The sequence below is a fragment of the Oncorhynchus masou genome, unplaced genomic scaffold (genome assembly GCF_036934945.1).
Source record: "Oncorhynchus masou masou isolate Uvic2021 unplaced genomic scaffold, UVic_Omas_1.1 unplaced_scaffold_551, whole genome shotgun sequence".
Taxonomy (NCBI): domain Eukaryota; kingdom Metazoa; phylum Chordata; class Actinopteri; order Salmoniformes; family Salmonidae; genus Oncorhynchus; species Oncorhynchus masou.
Window position 1 is genome coordinate 453,338 of NW_027011926.1, and position 20,146 is coordinate 473,483.

Below are 20,146 nucleotides of genomic sequence, written 5' to 3' on the forward strand. Positions count from 1 at the left end.
GTACATTATCCCTGCATATTGGCTATGCTCAGTAGGCTTTAGACCCAGTACATTATTCCTGCATATTGGCTATGCTCAGTAGGCTATAGACCCAATACATCATCCCTGCATATTGGCTATGCTCAGTAGGCTTTAGACCCAATACATTATCCATGCATGTTGGCTACGCTTGAATTGACCTGCCAATATTGTTCTTCTCAGACCATTTAGAAATATAAATTTAAAAAATGTAGGTACATGTTCACACTGGTAAGAGATAATGTTGTATTACTTGTGAGGCACAGTTAAATGAGTATAATCATTTGCTTCTTTGTTTTTTACTGGGCTGATGGCCTGCATCTGATGGTCAGTCTGAGGGGAGGGAGGCGGCAGCGGTGAGGCTGCCTCTCACCCGACTCGCCGTCCCACTGCCATCCTTCCCTCCACTGAGAAAAGGGGACACACTCTTCCAGCTTTCTGCCTCATGCACTAATGAATGTTGTTACTCCTATGACCAGAGAAAGTTTAATATTCCTTTCTTTATAACAGACAAAATCCAGGGCCAGCGGTCTGAGGTCTGAGGTCTGAGGTCTGAGGTCTGAGGTCTGAGGTCTGAGGTCTAAGGTCTAAGGCCTAAGGTCTAAGGTCTAAGGTCTAAGGCCTAAGGTCTAAGGTCTAAGGCCTAAGGTCTGAGGTCTAAGGCCTGAGGTCTGAGGTCTGAGGTCTGAGGTCTAAGGTCTAAGGCCTGAGGTCTGAGGTCTAAGGTCTAAGGTCTGAGGTCTGAGGTCTAAGGTCTAAGGCCTGAGGTCTGAGGTCTAAGGCCTAAGGTCTAAGGTCTGAGGTCTAAGGTCTGAGGTCTAAGGTCTAAGGTCTGAGGTCTGAGGCCTGAGGTCTGAGGTCTGAGGTCTGAGGTCTGAGGTCTGAGGCCTGAGGCCTGAGGTCTGAGGTCTGAGGTCTGAGGTCTGAGGCCTGAGGCCTAAGCCTGAGGCCTGAGGCCTAAGGTCTAAGGTCTGAGGTCTAAGGTCTGAGGTCTAAGGTCTGAGGTCTAAGGTCTAAGGTCTAAGGCCTAAGGTGTAAGGCCTGAGGTCTAAGGTCTAAGGTCTGAGGTCTGAGGTCTGAGGCCTGAGGTCTAAGGTCTAAGGTCTAAGGCCTAAGGTCTAAGGTACTGCATCGCAGTGTTGCGGCGTCACTACAGCCTGGGGTTTGATCCCAGGCAGTGTTTCAACTGGCCGGGACCGGGAGTCCCATAGGGCGGCGGACAATTGGCCCAGCGTCGTCCGGGTTAGGGGAGGGTTTGGAAGGGAGGGCTTTACTTGGATCATCGTGCTCTAGCGACTCCTTGTGGCGGGTCGGGCGCCTGCAGGCTGACTCCGGTAGTCATTCGGATGGTGACACATTGGTGCAGCTGGCTCCCGGGTTAAGAGGAGAGCGGCTTGGCGGGTCATGTTTCAGAGGAGGCATGACTCGACCTTCTCCTCTCCCGAGCCCGTTGGGGAGTTGCAGCAATGAGACAAGATCGTAATATCTCAAAATTGGGGAGACCACTTCGCTATACTCAATCATTACAGCTGCAGTGCTGATTTTAGGATGTGGAAGTTGGCAAAATGTGCATTTTATGGCTTATAAAGGTGTTGAATAAAGTGTTGACAGGCTGAATAACAACTTAAACATTAAAACAGCAGCTCGGTGCTGTATTCGTTGAGTCTTTCTAGTCATGGTTTTAGTTTTTAAATCTCACAGTATCAACTTTGCTGTGAGCTCAAGGCTTCTTTTTACAGTCAATGGAAACTGTGCAGACAAGGTGTTCTGAGCTATCTGATTGGCCAATTGATTTCTATCTTCTGACTGAAATGATGAAATGGTTAAAAATGGAAACACTTTGCCTTACCGGCGATAGGGCTGCTGAATCAAGTGCACCCACAGCAAACAGCACTGTAGGTGCACTGCTGAATCAAGTGCACCTACCGTCAACAGCACTTGGGCTGCTGAATCAAGTGCAATCACAGTCAACATCACTAGGGCTGCTGAATCAAGTGCACCCACAGCCAACATCACTAGGGATGCTGAATCAAGTGCACCCACAGCCAACATCACTAGGGATTTTTTATTTTATTTATTTATTTCACCTTTATTTAACCAGGTAGGCAAGTTGAGAACAAGTTCTCATTTACAATTGCGACCTGGCCAGGATAAAGCAAAGCAGTTCGACACATACAATGACACAGAGTTACACATGGAGTAAAACAAACATACAGTCAATAATACAGTATAAACAAGTCTATATACGATGTGAGCAAATGAGGTGAGATAAGGGAGGTAAAGGCAAAAAAGGCCATGGTGGCAAAGTAAATACAATATTGCAAGTAAAACACTGGAATGGTAGATGTGCAATAGAAGAATGTGCAAAGTAGAAATAAAAATAATGGGGTGCAAAGGAGCAAAATAAATAAATAAATTAAATACAGTAGGGAAAGAGGTAGTTGTTTGGGCTAAAATATAGGTGGGCTATGTACAGGTGCAGTAATCTGTGAGCTGCTCTGACAGTTGGTGCTTAAAGCTAGTGAGGGAGATAAGTGTTTCCAGTTTCAGAGATTTTTGTAGTTCGTTCCAGTCATTGGCTGCAGAGAACTGGAAGGAGAGGCGGCCAAAGAAAGAATTGGTTTTGGGGATGACTAGAGAGATATACCTGCTGGAGCGTGTGCTACAGGTGGGAGATGCTATGGTGACCAGCGAGCTGAGATAAGGGGGGACTTTACCTAGCAGGGTCTTGTAGATGACATGGAGCCAGTGGGTTTGGCGACGAGTATGAAGCGAGGGCCAGCCAACGAGAGCGTACAGGTCGCAATGGTGGGTAGTATATGGGGCTTTGGTGACAAAACGGATTGCACAGTGATAGACTGCATCCAATTGGTTGAGTAGGGTATTGGAGGCTATTTTGTAAATGACATCGCCAAAGTCGAGGATTGGTAGGATGGTCAGTTTTACAAGGGTATGTTTGGCAGCATGAGTGAAGGATGCTTTGTTGAGAAATAGGAAGCCAATTCTAGATTTAACTTTGGATTGGAGATATTTGATATGGGTCTGGAAGGAGAGTTTACAGTCTAACCAGACACCTAAGTATTTGTAGTTGTCCACGTATTCTAAGTCAGAGCCGTCCAGAGTAATGATGTAGCGGGTAGCGATCGGTTGAAGAGCATGCATTTAGTTTTACTTGTATTCAAGAGCAATTGGAGGCCACGGAAGGAGAGTTGTATGGCATTGAAGCTTGCCTGGAGGGTTGTTAACACAGTGTCCAAAGAAGGGCCAGAAGTATACAGAATGTTGTCGTCTGCGTAGAGGTGGATCAGAGACTCACCAGCAGCAAGAGCGACCTCATTGATGTATACAGAGAAGAGAGTCGGTCCAAGAATTGAACCCTGTGGCACCCCCGTAGAGACTGCCAGAGGTCCGGACAGCAGACCCTCCGATTTGACACACTGAACTCTATCAGAAAAGTAGTTGGTGAACCAGGCGAGGCAATCATTTGAGAAACCAAGGCTGTCGAGTCTGCCGATGAGGATGTGGTGATTGACAGAGTCGAAAGCCTTGTCCAGATCAATGAACACGGCTGCACAGTAATGTTTCTTATCGATGGCGGTTAAGATATTATTTAGGACCTTGAGCGTGTCTGAGGTGCACCCATGACCAGCTCTGAAACCAGATTGCATAGCAGAGAAGGTATGGTGAGATTTGAAATGGTCGGTAATCTGTTTGTTGACTTGGCTTTCGAAGACCTTAGAAAGGCATGGTAGGATAGATATAGGTCTGTAGCAGTTTGGGTCAAGAGTGTCCCCCCTTTGAAGAGGGGATGACCGCAGCTGCTTTCCAATCTTTGGGAATCTCAGACGACACGAAAGAGAGGTTGAACAGGCTAGTAATAGGGGTGTCAACAATTTCGGCAGATAATTTTAGAAAGAAAGGGTCCAGATTGTCTAGCCCGGCTGATTTGTAGGGGTCCAGATTTTGCAGCTCTTTCAGAACATCAGCTGAACGGATTTGGGAGAAGGAGAAATGGGGAAGGCTTGGGCGAGTTGCTGTGGGGGGTACAGTGCTGTTGACCGGGGTAGGAGTAGCCAGGTGGAAAGCATGGCCAGCCATAGAAAAATGCTTATTGAAATTCTCAATTATGGTGGACTTATCAGTGGTGACAGTGTTTCCTATCTTCAGTGCAGTGGGCAGCTGGGAGGAGGTGTTCTTATTCTCCATGGACTTTACAGTGTCCCAGAACTTTTTTGAGTTAGTGTTGCAGGAAGCAAATTTCTGCTTGAAAAAGCTAGCCTTGGCTTTTCTAACTGCCTGTGTATAATGGTTTCTAGCTTACCTGAACAGCTGCATATCACGGGGGCTGTTCGAGGCTAATGCAGAACGCCATAGGATGTTTTTGTGTTGGTTAAGGGCAGTCAGGTCTGGGGAGAACCAAGGGCTATATCTGTTCCTGTTTCTAAATTTCTTGAATGGGGCACGGTTAGGAAGGCATTTAAAAAAAATATCCAGGCATCCTCTACTGACAGGATGAGATCAATATCCTTCCAGGATACCCCGGCCAGGTCGATTAGAAAGGCCTGCTCGCTGAAGTGTTTCAGGGAGCGTTTTACAGTGATGAGTGGAGGTCGTTTGACCGCTGACCCATTACGGATGCAGGCAATGAGGCAGTGATCGCTGAGATCTTGGTTGAAGACAGCAGAGGTGTATTTAGAGGGCAAGTTGGTTAGGATGATATCTATGAGGGTGCCCGTGTTTAAGGCTTTGAGGAGGTACTTGGTAGGTTCATTGATAATTTGTGTGAGATTGAGGGCATCAAGTTTAGATTGTAGGATGGCTGGGGTGTTAAGCATGTTCCAGTTTAGGTCGCCTAGCAGCACAAGCTCTGAAGATAGATGGGGGGCAATCATTTCACATATGGTGTCCAGAGCACAGCTGGGGGCAGAGGGTGGTCTATAGCAGGCTGCAACGGTGAGAGACTTGTTTTTAGAGAGGTGGATTTTTAAAAGTAGAAGTTCAAATTGTTTGGGTACAGACCTGGATAGTAGGACAGAACTCTGCAGGCTATATTTGCAGTAGATTGCAACACCGCCCCCTTTGGCAGTTCTATCTTGTCTGAAAATGTTGTAGTTTGGAATTAAAATTTCTGAATTTTTGGTAGTCTTCCTAAACCAGGATTCAGACACAGCTAGAACATCCAGGTTGGCAGAGTGTGCTAAAGCAGTGAATAGAACAAACTTAGGGAGGAGGCTTCTAATGTTAACATGCATGAAACCAAGGCTATTACGGTTACAGAAGTCGTCAAAAGAGAGCGCCTGGAGAATAGGAGTGGAGCAAGGCACTGTAGGGCCTGGATTCACCTCTACATCGCCAGAGGAACAGAGGAGGAGTAGAATAAGGGTGAGGCTAAAAGCAATAAGAATTGGTCTTCTAGAACGTCTGGAACAGAGAGTAAAAGGTTTCTGGGGGCGATAAAATAGCATCAAGGTATAATGTACAGACAAAGGTATGGTAGGATGTGAATACAGTGGAGGTGAACCTAGGTATTGAGTGATGAAGAGAGAGATATTGTCTCTAGAAACATCATTGAAACCAGGAGATGTCATTGCATGTGTGGGTGGTGGAACTAATAGGTTGGATAAGGTATAGTGAGCAGGACTAGAGGCTCTACAGTGAAATAAGCCAATAAACACTAACCAGAACAGCAACGGACAAGGCATATTGACATTAAGGAGAGGCATGCTTAGTCGAGTGATCAAAACGGTCCAGAGTGGAGAGGTTGGTTGGGGTCACGGCGATTTAGACAGCTAGCCAGGCCATCGGTAGCAAGCTAGCATAGGATGGACGTCTGTTATTAGCCACCTCTTGCGTTCCGGCAGTAGATTAGTGGGGTTCCATGTGGTAGAGGGGATTAATCCAAATCACACAACAACAAAAATAAAAACAATAGATATAGTTAGAGGCCCAAGAAGAAGATGCTGAATCGAGTGCACCCGAATCAAGTGCACCTACAGCCAACATCACTATGGATACTGAATCAAGTGCACCCACAGCCAACATCACTAGGGCTGCTGAATCAAGTGCACCCACAGCCAACATCACTAGGGATGCTGAATCAAGTGCATCCACAATCAACATCACTAGGGCTGCTGAATCAAGTGCACCCACAATCAACATCACTAGGGCTGCTGAATCAAGTGCACCCACAACCAACATCACTAGGGATGCTGAATCAAGTGCACTCACAATCAACATCACTAGAGCTGCTGAATCAAGTGCACCCACAGCCAACATCACTAGTGCTGCTGAATCAAGTGCACCCATAGCCAACATCACTAGTGATGTAGAATCAAGTGCACCCACAGCCAACAGTGCCAAACAAATAAAACCAATATGAATGCAAGGCTTTACAGTTGGGATTTTTACAGAAATGTTTGGTGATCGACTAGGAATGCCTTGGAGAACGGTTGGAGACCACTGATGTAGACAATCATTGTACTAAATTAATCTCTAAACTGCTGTGAAATATCTCTTCAATAACCAAAAATATTGTACTTTCACTTGTTTGAAGCTGGTGTACAACCCAAAAGTACAAGACGCAAAAATGAAACTTAAGAATGGGAAGCATAGAAGAAGTGCACATAGAATAGATCTACCGCTTCGTAGATTTGCTTTCAATGAGTCACATATCCATAACTCCTATTTCTATGTGAATTTGGGATCACCCAAAAAGGGACATTTGCAAACCTCACACAGAGACATACAAATGGTATCCGCAAGTTCATCTGAGTCTGGGGATTTAGGTAAAGGAAACTCCTGAAGAATCTATTTCATCAAAAGGCATTCCCACCCTGTTGTCTACAAAAACATGGGAAGATTAGATAATCTATGTGACAGGCTGTTTCTCTCCAGGCGTTTCATCATGGTAACGTGCATGTTGTTTCTCTCCAGGCATGTCGTCATGGGAACGTGCAGCACCTGGAACATCTGCTGTTTTACGGAGCCGATATGAGCTCTCAGAATGCCTCAGGGAACACTGCCCTGCACCTGTGTGGTCTATACAACCAGGTAACACTACACCTGTATGGTCTATACAACCAGGTAACACTACACCTGTGTGGTCTATACAACCAAGTAACACTGCCCTGCACCTGTGTGGTCTATACAACCAGGTAACACTACACCTGTGTGGTCTATACAACCAGGTAACACTACACCTGTGTGGTCTATACAACCAGTTAACACTACACCTGTGTGGTCTATACAACCAGGTAACACTACACCTGTGTGGTCTATACAACCAGGTAACAGTGCCCTGCACCTGTGTGGTCTATACAACCAGGTAACACTACACCTGTGTGGTCTATACAACCAGGTAACACTACACCTGTGTGGTCTATACAACCAGGTAACACTACACCTGTGTGGTCTATACAACAAGGTAACACTACACCTGTGTGGTCTATACAACCAGGTAACACTACACCTGTGTGGTCTATACAACCAGGTAACACTACACCTGTGTGGTCTATACAACCAGGTAACACTACACCTGTGGTCTATACAACCAGGTAATACTACACCTGTGTGGTCTATACAACCAGGTAATACTACACCTGTGTGGTCTATACAACCAGGTAACACTACACCTGTGGTCTATACAACCAGGTAACACTATACCTGTGTGGTCTATACAACCAGGTAATACTACACCTGTGTGGTCTATACAACCAGGTAATACTACACATGTGTGGTCTATACAACCAGGTAACACTACACCTGTGGTCTATACAACCAGGTAACACTACACCTGTGTGTTCTATACAACCAGGTAATACTACACCTGTGGTCTATACAACCAGGTAATACTACACCTGTGTGGTCTATACAACCAGGTAATACTACACCTGTGGTCTATGCAACCAGGTAATACTACACCTGTGGTCTATACAACCAGGTAACACTATACCTGTGTGGTCTATACAACCAGGTAATACTACACCTGTGGTCTATACAACCAGGTAACACTACACCTGTGGTCTATACAACCAGGTAATACTACACCTGTGTGGTCTATACAACCAGGTAATACTACACCTGTGTGGTCTATACAACCAGGTAACACTACACCTGTGGTCTATACAACCAGGTAATACAACACCTGTGGTCTATACAACCAGGTAATACTACACCTGTGTGGTCTATACAACCAGGTAATACTACACCTGTCTGGTCTATACAACCAGGTAACACTACACCTGTGGTCTATACAACCAGGTAACACTACACCTGTGGTCTATACAACCAGGTAACACTATACCTGTGTGGTCTATACAACCAGGTAACACTACACCTGTGTGGTCTATACAACCAGGTAATACTACACCTGTGTGGTCTATACAACCAGGTAACACTACACCTGTGGTCTATACAACCAGGTAATACTACACCTGTGTGGTCTATACAACCAGGTAATACTACACCTGTGTGGTCTATACAACCAGGTAACACTATACCTGTGGTCTATACAGCCAGGTAATACTACACCTGTGTGGTCTATACAACCAGGTAACACTATACCTGTGGTCTATACAACCAGGTAATACTACACCTGTGTGTTCTATACAACCAGGTAACACTACACCTGTGGTCTATACAACCAGGTAACACTATATCTGTGTGGTCTATACAACCAGGTAATACTACACCTGTGTGGTCTATACAACCAGGTAACACTACACCTGTGGTCTATACAACCAGGTAATACTACACCTGTGTGGTCTATACAACCAGGTAACACTGCCCTGCACCTGTGTGGTCTATACAACCAGGTAACACTACACCTGTGTGGTCTATACAACCAGGTAATACTACACCTGTGTGGTCTATACAACCAGGTAACACTACACCTGTGGTCTATACAACCAGGTAATACTACACCTGTGTGGTCTATACAACCAGGTAACACTACACCTGTGGTCTATACAACCAGGTAATACTACACCTGTGGTCTATACAACCAGGTAACACTATACCTGTGTGGTCTATACAACCAGGTAACACTACACCTGTGGTCTATACAACCAGGTAATACTACACCTGTGCGGTCTATACAACCAGGTAATGCTACATCTGTGTGGTCTATCCAACCAGGTAACACTACACCTGTGTGGTCTATACAACCAGGTAATACAACACCTGTGGTCTATACAACCAGGTAAGCAGGGCTGTTATGTGTGACTGACTGTGATGTTTCCTTTCTCAGGACGGCTGTGCCAGAGTTCTGCTGTTCAGAGGAACAAATAAAGACATTAAGAACTACAACAACCAAACAGCTTTTCAGGTAATGAACTACAACACCGAATGCAGTGTGATTTGGTATAGTTTTAATGCTTGTTTCTGACAATGGTTCACTGTGGATCCAAATAGAAAGATATATATATGTGTGTGTGTGTGTGTAGGTGGCCATCATTGCTGGGAATTTTGACCTGGCAGAGATCATTAAGATCCATAAGGCCTCAGACGTAGGTGAGTCCATCCTGGACCCTGTGTGTTAATGTCTGTGTTTAACCATGGGGATCCCTAACCCTTCTCTGTGTGTTAATGTCTGTGTTTAACCATGGGGAACCCTAACCCTTCTCTGTGTGTTAATGTCTGTGTTTAACCATGGGGATCCCTAACCCATCTCTGTGTGTTAATGTCTGTGTTTAACCATGTAGAACCCTAACCCATCTCTGTGTGTTAATGTCTGCGTTTAACCATGGGGAACCCTAACCCTTCTCTGTGTGTTAATGTCTGTGTTTAACCATGTAGAACCCTAACCCTTCTCTGTGTGTTAATGTCTGTGTTTAACCATGGGGAACCCTAACCCTTCTCTGTGTGTTAATGTCTGTGTTTAACCATGGGGAACCCTAACCCTTCTCTGTGTGTTAATGTCTGTGTTTAACCATGTGGATGTGGGGAACCCTAACCCTTCTCTGTGTGTTAATGTCTGTGTTTAACCATGGGGAACCCTAACCCTTCTCTGTGTGATAATGTCTGTGTTTAACCATAGGGAACCCTAACCCTTCTCTGTGTGTTAATGTCTGTGTTTAACCATAGGGAAACCTAACCCTTCTCTGTGTGTTAATGTCTGTGTTTAACCATGGGGAAACCTAACCCTTCTCTGTGTGTTAATGTCTGTGTTTAACCATGTAGAACCCTAACCCTTCTCTGTGTGTTAATGTCTGTGTTTAACCATGTTGATATGGGGAAACCTAACCCTTCTCTGTGTGTTAATGTCTGTGTTTAACCATGGGGAACCCTAACCCTTCTCTGTGTGTTAATGTCTGTGTTTAACCATGTGGAACCCTAACCCTTCTCTGTGTGTTAATGTCTGTGTTTAACCATGTGGATATGGGGAAACCTAACCCTTCTCTGTGTGTTAATGTCTGTGTTTAACCATGGGGAAACCTAACCCTTCTCTGTGTGTTAATGTCTGTGTTTAACCATGTGGAACCCTAACCCTTCTCTGTGTGTTAATGTCTGTGTTTAACCATGGGGAACCCTAACCCTTCTCTGTGTGTTAATGTCTGTGTTTAACCATGGGGAACCCTAACCCTTCTCTGTGTGTTAATGTCTGTGTTTAACCATGTGGATATGGGGAAACCTAACCCTTCTCTGTGTGTTAATGTCTGTGTTTAACCATGTGGATATGGGGAAACCTAACCTTTCTCTGTGTGTTAATGTCTGTGTTTAACCATGTAGAACCCTAACCCTTCTCTGTGTGTTAATGTCTGTGTTTAACCATGTAGAACCCTAACCCTTCTCTGTGTGTTAATGTCTGTGTTTAACCATGTGGAACCCTAACCCTTCTCTGTGTGTTAATGTCTGTGTTTAACCATGTGGATATGGGGAACCCTAACTCTTCTCTGTGTGTTAATGTCTGTGTTTAACCATGTGGAACCCTAACCCTTCTCTGTGTGTTAATGTATGTGTTTAACCATGTGGAACCCTAACCCTTCTCTGTGTGTTAATGTCTGTGTTTAACCATGTGGATGTGGGGAACCCTAACCCATCTCTGTGTGTTAATGTCTGTGTTTAACCATGTGGATATGGGGAACCCTAACCCTTCTCTGTGTGTTAATGTCTGTGTTTAACCATGTGGAACCCTAACCCTTCTCTGTGTGTTAATGTCTGTGTTTAACCATGTGGATGTGGGGAACCCTAACCCTTCTCTGTGTGTTAATGTCTGTGTTTAACCATGGGGAACCCTAACCCTTCTCTGTGTGATAATGTCTGTGTTTAACCATAGGGAACCCTAACCCTTCTCTGTGTGTTAATGTCTGTGTTTAACCATAGGGAAACCTAACCCTTCTCTGTGTGTTAATGTCTGTGTTTAACCATGGGGAGACCTAACCCTTCTCTGTGTGTTAATGTCTGTGTTTAACCATGTAGAACCCTAACCCTTCTCTGTGTGTTAATGTCTGTGTTTAACCATGTTGATATGGGGAAACCTAACCCTTCTCTGTGTGTTAATGTCTGTGTTTAACCATGGGGAACCCTAACCCTTCTCTGTGTGTTAATGTCTGTGTTTAACCATGTGGAACCCTAACCCTTCTCTGTGTGTTAATGTCTGTGTTTAACCATGTGGATATGGGGAAACCTAACCCTTCTCTGTGTGTTAATGTCTGTGTTTAACCATGGGGAAACCTAACCCTTCTCTGTGTGTTAATGTCTGTGTTTAACCATGTGGAACCCTAACCCTTCTCTGTGTGTTAATGTCTGTGTTTAACCATGTAGAACCCTAACCCTTCTCTGTGTGTTAATGTCTGTGTTTAACCATGTGGAACCCTAACCCTTCTCTGTGTGTTAATGTCTGTGTTTAACCATGTGGATATGGGGAACCCTAACTCTTCTCTGTGTGTTAATGTCTGTGTTTAACCATGTGGAACCCTAACCCTTCTCTGTGTGTTAATGTATGTGTTTAACCATGTAGAACCCTAACCCTTCTCTGTGTGTTAATGTCTGTGTTTAACCATGTGGAACCCTAACCCTTCTCTGTGTGTTAATGTCTGTGTTTAACCATGTGGATATGGGGAACCCTAACTCTTCTCTGTGTGTTAATGTCTGTGTTTAACCATGTAGAACCCTAACTCTTCTCTGTGTGTTAATGTCTGTGTTTAACCATGTGGAACCCTAACCCTTCTCTGTGTGTTAATGTATGTGTTTAACCATGTAGAACCCTAACCCTTCTCTGTGTGTTAATGTCTGTGTTTAACCATGTGGATGTGGGGAACCCTAACCCATCTCTGTGTGTTAATGTCTGTGTTTAACCATGTGGATATGGGGAACCCTAACCCTTCTCTGTGTGTTAATGTCTGTGTTTAACCATGTGGAACCCTAACCCTTCTCTGTGTGTTAATGTATGTGTTTAACCATGTAGAACCCTAACCCTTCTCTGTGTGTTAATGTCTGTGTTTAACCATGTGGAACCCTAACCCTTCTCTGTGTGTTAATGTCTGTGTTTAACCATGTGGATATGGGGAACCCTAACTCTTCTCTGTGTGTTAATGTCTGTGTTTAACCATGTGGAACCCTAACCCTTCTCTGTGTGTTAATGTCTGTGTTTAACCATGTGGAACCCTAACCCTTCTCTGTGTGTTAATGTCTGTGTTTAACCATGTAGAACCCTAACCCTTCTCTGTGTGTTAATGTCTGTGTTTAACCATGTGGAACCCTAACCCTTCTCTGTGTGTTAATGTCTGTGTTTATCCATGTGGATATGGGGAACCCTAACTCTTCTCTGTGTGTTAATGTCTGTGTTTAACCATGTGGAACCCTAACCCTTCTCTGTGTGTTAATGTCTGTGTTTAACCATGGGGAGACCTAACCCTTCTCTGTGTGTTAATGTCTGTGTTTAACCATGTAGAACCCTAACCCTTCTCTGTGTGTTAATGTCTGTGTTTAACCATGTTGATATGGGGAAACCTAACCCTTCTCTGTGTGTTAATGTCTGTGTTTAACCATGGGGAACCCTAACCCTTCTCTGTGTGTTAATGTCTGTGTTTAACCATGTGGAACCCTAACCCTTCTCTGTGTGTTAATGTCTGTGTTTAACCATGTGGATATGGGGAAACCTAACCCTTCTCTGTGTGTTAATGTCTGTGTTTAACCATGGGGAAACCTAACCCTTCTCTGTGTGTTAATGTCTGTGTTTAACCATGTGGAACCCTAACCCTTCTCTGTGTGTTAATGTCTGTGTTTAACCATGTAGAACCCTAACCCTTCTCTGTGTGTTAATGTCTGTGTTTAACCATGTGGAACCCTAACCCTTCTCTGTGTGTTAATGTCTGTGTTTAACCATGTGGATATGGGGAACCCTAACTCTTCTCTGTGTGTTAATGTCTGTTTTTAACCATGTGGAACCCTAACCCTTCTCTGTGTGTTAATGTATGTGTTTAACCATGTAGAACCCTAACCCTTCTCTGTGTGTTAATGTCTGTGTTTAACCATGTGGAACCCTAACCCTTCTCTGTGTGTTAATGTCTGTGTTTAACCATGTGGATATGGGGAACCCTAACTCTTCTCTGTGTGTTAATGTCTGTGTTTAACCATGTGGAACCCTAACCCTTCTCTGTGTGTTAATGTCTGTGTTTAACCATGTGGAACCCTAACCCTTCTCTGTGTGTTAATGTCTGTGTTTAACCATGTAGAACCCTAACCCTTCTCTGTGTGTTAATGTCTGTGTTTAACCATGTGGAACCCTAACCCTTCTCTGTGTGTTAATGTCTGTGTTTAACCATGTGGATATGGGGAACCCTAACTCTTCTCTGTGTGTTAATGTCTGTGTTTAACCATGTGGAACCCTAACCCTTCTCTGTGTGTTAATGTATGTGTTTAACCATGTGGAACCCTAACCCTTCTCTGTGTGTTAATGTCTGTGTTTAACCATGTGGATGTGGGGAACCCTAACCCATCTCTGTGTGTTAATGTCTGTGTTTAACCATGTGGATATGGGGAACCCTAACCCTTCTCTGTGTGTTAATGTCTGTGTTTAACCATGTGGAACCCTAACCCTTCTCTGTGTGTTAATGTATGTGTTTAACCATGTAGAACCCTAACCCTTCTCTGTGTGTTAATGTCTGTGTTTAACCATGTGGAACCCTAACCCTTCTCTGTGTGTTAATGTCTGTGTTTAACCATGTGGATATGGGGAACCCTAACTCTTCTCTGTGTGTTAATGTCTGTGTTTAACCATGTGGAACCCTAACCCTTCTCTGTGTGTTAATGTCTGTGTTTAACCATGTGGAACCCTAACCCTTCTCTGTGTGTTAATGTCTGTGTTTAACCATGTAGAACCCTAACCCTTCTCTGTGTGTTAATGTCTGTGTTTAACCATGTGGAACCCTAACCCTTCTCTGTGTGTTAATGTCTGTGTTTATCCATGTGGATATGGGGAACCCTAACTCTTCTCTGTGTGTTAATGTCTGTGTTTAACCATGTGGAACCCTAACCCTTCTCTGTGTGTTAATGTCTGTGTTTAACCATGTGGAACCCTAACCCTTCTCTGTGTGTTAATGTCTGTGTTTAACCATGTAGAACCCTAACCCTTCTCTGTGTGTTAATGTCTGTGTTTAACCATGTGGAACCCTAACCCTTCTCTGTGTGTTAATGTATGTGTTTAACCATGTGGAACCCTAACCCTTCTCTGTGTGTTAATGTCTGTGTTTAACCATGTGGATGTGGGGAACCCTAACCCATCTCTGTGTGTTAATGTCTGTGTTTAACCATGTGGATATGGGGAACCCTAACCCTTCTCTGTGTGTTAATGTCTGTGTTTAACCATGTGGATGTGGGGAACCCTAACCCATCTCTGTGTGTTAATGTCTGTGTTTAACCATGTGGATATGGGGAACCCTAACCCTTCTCTGTGTGTTAATGTCTGTGTTTATCCATGTGGATATGGGGAACCCTAACTCTTCTCTGTGTGTTAATGTCTGTGTTTAACCATGTGGAACCCTAACCCTTCTCTGTGTGTTAATGTCTGTGTTTAACCATGTGGAACCCTAACCCTTCTCTGTGTGTTAATGTCTGTGTTTAACCATGTAGAACCCTAACCCTTCTCTGTGTGTTAATGTCTGTGTTTAACCATGTGGAACCCTAACCCTTCTCTGTGTGTTAATGTATGTGTTTAACCATGTGGAACCCTAACCCTTCTCTGTGTGTTAATGTCTGTGTTTAACCATGTGGATGTGGGGAACCCTAACCCATCTCTGTGTGTTAATGTCTGTGTTTAACCATGTGGATATGGGGAACCCTAACCCTTCTCTGTGTGTTAATGTCTGTGTTTAACCATGTGGAACCCTAACCCTTCTCTGTGTGTTAATGCCTGTGTTTAACCATGTGGATGTGGGGAAACCTAACCCTTCTCTGTGTGTCAATGTCTGTGTTTAACCATGTGGAACACTATCCCTTCTCTGTGTGTTAATGTCTGTGTTTAACCATGTAGAACCCTAACCCTTCTCTGTGTGTTAATGTCTGTGTTTAACCATGTGGATGTGGGGAACCCTAACCCTTCTCTGTGTGTTAATGTCTGTGTTTAACCATGTGGAACCCTAACCCTTCTCTGTGTGTTAATGTCTGTGTTTAACCATGTGGAACCCTAACCCTTCTCTGTGTGTTAATGTCTGTGTTTAACCATGTGGATGTGGGGAACCCTAACCCTTCTCTGTGTGTTAATGTCTGTGTTTAAACATGTGGATGTGGGGAACCCTAACCCTTCTCTGTGTGTTAATGTCTGTGTTTAACCATGGGAACCCTAACCCTTCTCTGTGTGTTAATGTCTGTGTTTAACCATGTGGATGTGGGGAACCCTAACCCTTCTCTGTGTGTTAATGTCTGTGTTTAACCATGTGGATGTGGGGAACCCTAACCCTTCTCTGTGTGTTAATGTCTGTGTTTAACCATGTGGATGTGGGGAACCCTAACCCTTCTCTGTGTGTTAATGTCTGTGTTTAACCATGTGGATGTTGGGAACCCTAACCCTTCTCTGTTTCTCAGTGCCTTTCAGAGAGAGCCCTTCCTATTCCTCAAAGCGCCGACGTCTGGGTGGGGCCAATAATGTTGGTGTGTGTGGCTCATCATCTCCCCGTTATCTGATTCGCTCAGCTAGCGACAACGCTCTGGAAAGCCCCGCCTCTTCTTCCCCCGGCCCCTCCCTCCATAGTCTGGAGAACACAAACACTTCCACCCGGCAGGCAGACACACACAGCCTTCGCAGACAGACACGGCGCCTCAGGTACACATACAGCCTTCGCAGACAGACACGGTGCCTTAGGTGCACAGACAGCCTTCACAGACAGACACGGTGCCTCAGGTACACACACAGCCTTCGCAGACAGACACGGTGCCTCAGGTACACACACAGCCTTCGCAGACAGACACGGCGCCTCAGGTACACACACAGCCTTCGCAGGCAGACACGGTGCCTCAGGTACACACACAGCCTTCGCAGACAGACACGGTGCCTCAGGTACACACACAGCCTTCGCAGACAGACACGGTGCCTCAGGTACACACACAGCCTTCGCAGACAGACACGGTGCCTCAGGTACACACACAGCCTTCGCAGACAGACACGGTGCCTCAGGTACACACACAGCCTTCGCAGACAGACACGGCGCCTCAGGTACACACACAGCCTTCGCAGGCAGACACGGTGCCTCAGGTACACACACAGCCTTCACAGGCAGACACGGTGCCTCAGGTACACACACAGCCTTCGCAGACAGACACGGTGCCTCAGGTACACACACAGCCTTCGCAGACAGACACGGTGCCTCAGGTACACACACAGCCTTCGCAGACAGACACGGTGCCTCAGGTACACACACAGCCTTCACAGGCAGACACGGTGCCTCAGGTACACACACAGCCTTCGCAGACAGACACGGCGCCTTAGGTGCACACACAGCCTTCGCAGACAGACACGGCACCTCAGGTACACACACAGCCTTCGCAGACAGACACGGTGCCTCAGGTACACACGCAGCCTTCGCAGACAGACACGGTGCCTCAGGTACACACACAGCCTTCGCAGACAGACACGGTGCCTCAGGTACACACACAGCCTTCGCAGACAGACACGGTGCCTCAGGTACACACGCAGCCTTCGCAGACAGACACGGTGCCTCAGGTACACACACAGCCTTCGCAGACAGACACGGCGCCTCAGGTACACACACAGCCTTCGCAGACAGACACGGCGCCTCAGATACAAACGCAGACACACACAGACCGACCGACAGAGACAGACAGACAGACAGACAGACAGACAGACAGACAGACAGACAGACAGACAGACAGGCAGACAGACAGGCAGACAGACGTATACACACACACACACAGACAGACAGACAGAGATACACACCTGCCTGCGTGCTTTTGTGTGTATGTCTGTGTGTCCATGCTTATGTGTGTGTGTCTGTGTGTGCGCGTGCGTGCGCGTGCATGCGTGTGTATGTCTGTGTTTTCATGTGTGTTTGTATAGCCCGAGTGGCAGGCTACAGAGGGACCCCAGCCCGCCCCCATCTCCCCCCAGCCCAGTCCAGCATGGGAAACGTAGGCTGTACAGCGCCGTGCCGGGGAGGACGTTCATCGCTACCCGCTCTCACACACCGCAGGGCCCCGGAGAGATCAGCCTGCATCGTGGGGAGAGAGTCAAAGGTCAGACACTCCTCTCTCTCCAATCGGCTGTCTTTCCACACTGTACAATTTGCTGTCTCCTCCTCACTGTCCAATCAGTTTTTAGAGGAAACAGCAGACAGGGAACTAACAGACAGGGTTAGAGGAACTAACAGACAGGGTTAGAGGAACTAACAGACAGGGAACTAACAGACAGGGTTAGAGGAACTAACAGACAGGGTTAGAGGAACTAACAGACAGGGAACTAACAGACAGGGTTAGAGGAACTAACAGACAGGGTTAGAGGAACTAACAGACAGGGAACTAACAGACAGGGTTAGAGGTACTAACAGACAGGGTTAGAGGAACTAACAGACAGGGTTAGAGGAACTAACAGACAGGGTTAGAGGAACTAACAGACAGGGTTAGAGGAACTAACAGACAGGGTACTAACAGACAGGGTTAGAGGTACTAACAGACAGGGTTAGAGGAACTAACAGACAGGGAACTAACAGACAGGGTTAGAGGAACTAACAGACAGGGAACTAACAGACAGGGTTAGAGGTACTAACAGACAGGGTTAGAGGTACTAACAGACAGGGAACTAACAGACAGGGTTAGAGGTACTAACAGACAGGGAACTAACAGACAGGGAACTAACAGACAGGGAACTAACAGACAGGGAACTAACAGACAGGGTTAGAGGTACTAACAGACAGGGAACTAACAGACAGGGTTAGAGGTACTAACAGACAGGGAACTAACAGACAGGGAACTAACAGACAGGGTTAGAGGAACTAACAGACAGGGTTAGACAGGGTGATTATGCATATATTCCTATGTTAATATTTTCTATTTTTACATTGCTGAGTATAGGAGACGGGGGGAATGCAATAGTTTATATAGTATAGAATTATGCATATATTCCTATGTTAATATATTCTACTGTTACAGTGCTGAGTATAGGAGAAGGAGGGTTCTGGGAGGGTTCAGTTAAAGGACGGACCGGATGGTTTCCTGCTGACTGTGTTGAAGAGGTCCAGATGAGACAGTACGACCCACGCCTAGGTAACACACAAACGTTTTGTTCTCTCCTCGTGGGGACCTAAAAGTGATTTACTTCCAAAATCCTAACTCCAAACCCTAACCCTAAATATAACCCTAATTCTAACCCTGGTCCTATTTGTACCCCTATCCCTAAACCTAACCCCTAAACAATTTTCCTCATGGGGACTCGGGAAATGTCCCCACGAATTTTGGGGATTTAAAGTCCCCACAAGGACAGGAGAACCAACCCTCACACACAACATACTGTGTGTTCTGCTTAGCCTATTGCAGGTCCTCTAACCCACATTCTCCCTCTATTGGAAGAGGAGGACATGTTACGGAGAATGAGGACGTCTCTTGACTGAAGTGTGTGTGATTTGTGTGTGTGTGCTTGCGTGCATGTGCGTTGGCTGGTGTATGTAGAAACACGAGAGGATCGCACCAAGAGGCTTTTCAGACATTACACCGTGGGTTCCTATGACAACTACACTTCCTACAGGTAGCTAATGTGCACACACACACACACATATACACACACACACGTATTATAAGTCCGCTTCTATTGTATAACTGATCCTTGCCCTCTGACCCCAGTGATTATGTCATCGAGGAGAAGAGTTCTGTGCTACAGAAGAGAGACAGTGAAGGATTTGGCTTCGTCCTCCGTGGAGCTAAAGGTAAAGAGGGTTGGAATGTACCTAGGGTCAGGAGAATGTACCTAGGGTCAGGAGAATGTACCTAGGGTCAGGAGAATGTACCTAGGGTTAGGAGAATGTACCTAGGGTTAGGAGAATGTACCTAGGGTCAGGAGAATGTACCTAGGGTTAGGAGAATGTACCTAGGGTTAGGAGAATGTATTAGGAGAATGTACCTAGGGTTAGGAGAATGTACCTAGGGTTAGGAGAATGTACCTATGGTTAGGAGAATATATCTAGGGTTAGGAGAATGTACCTAGGGTTAGGAGAATGTATCTAGGGTTAGGAGAATGTATCTAGGGTTAGGAGAATGTATCTAGGGTTAGGAGAATGTATCTAGGGTTAGGGGAATGTATCTAGGGTTAGGAGAATGTATCTAGGGTTAGGAGAATGTATCTAGGGTTAGGAGAATGTACCTAGGGTTAGGAGAATGTACCTAGGGTTAGTAGAATGTATCTAGGGTTAGGAGAATGTATCTAGGGTTAGGAGAATGTATCTAGGGTTAGGAGAATGTATCTAGGGTTAGGAGAATGTATCTAGGGTTAGGAGAATGTATCTAGGGTTAGGAGAATGTATCTAGGGTTAGGAGAATGTATCTAGGGTTAGGAGAATGTATCTAGGCTAAGAGAATGTATCTAGGGTTAGGAGAATGTATCTAGGGTTAGGAGAATGTATCTAGGGTTAGGAGAATGTACCTAGGGTTAGGAGAATGTATCTAGGGTTAGGAGAATGTATCGAGG

The 20,146-nt window shown here is 45.4% G+C and overlaps 1 protein-coding gene across 1 annotated transcript in view; it reads left to right on the forward strand.

Moving 5' to 3' along the window:
* LOC135536060 (SH3 and multiple ankyrin repeat domains protein 3-like) overlaps window positions 1-20,146 on the forward strand; it is a 140,498-nt gene that overhangs the window by 52,730 nt on the left and 67,622 nt on the right. Inside the window, 8 exon segments of the mRNA XM_064962453.1 lie at window positions 6,952-7,068; window positions 9,266-9,343; window positions 9,462-9,528; window positions 16,042-16,279; window positions 17,531-17,706; window positions 18,619-18,732; window positions 19,135-19,210; window positions 19,306-19,388. Coding sequence (XP_064818525.1) covers window positions 6,952-7,068; window positions 9,266-9,343; window positions 9,462-9,528; window positions 16,042-16,279; window positions 17,531-17,706; window positions 18,619-18,732; window positions 19,135-19,210; window positions 19,306-19,388 — 949 coding nt within the window.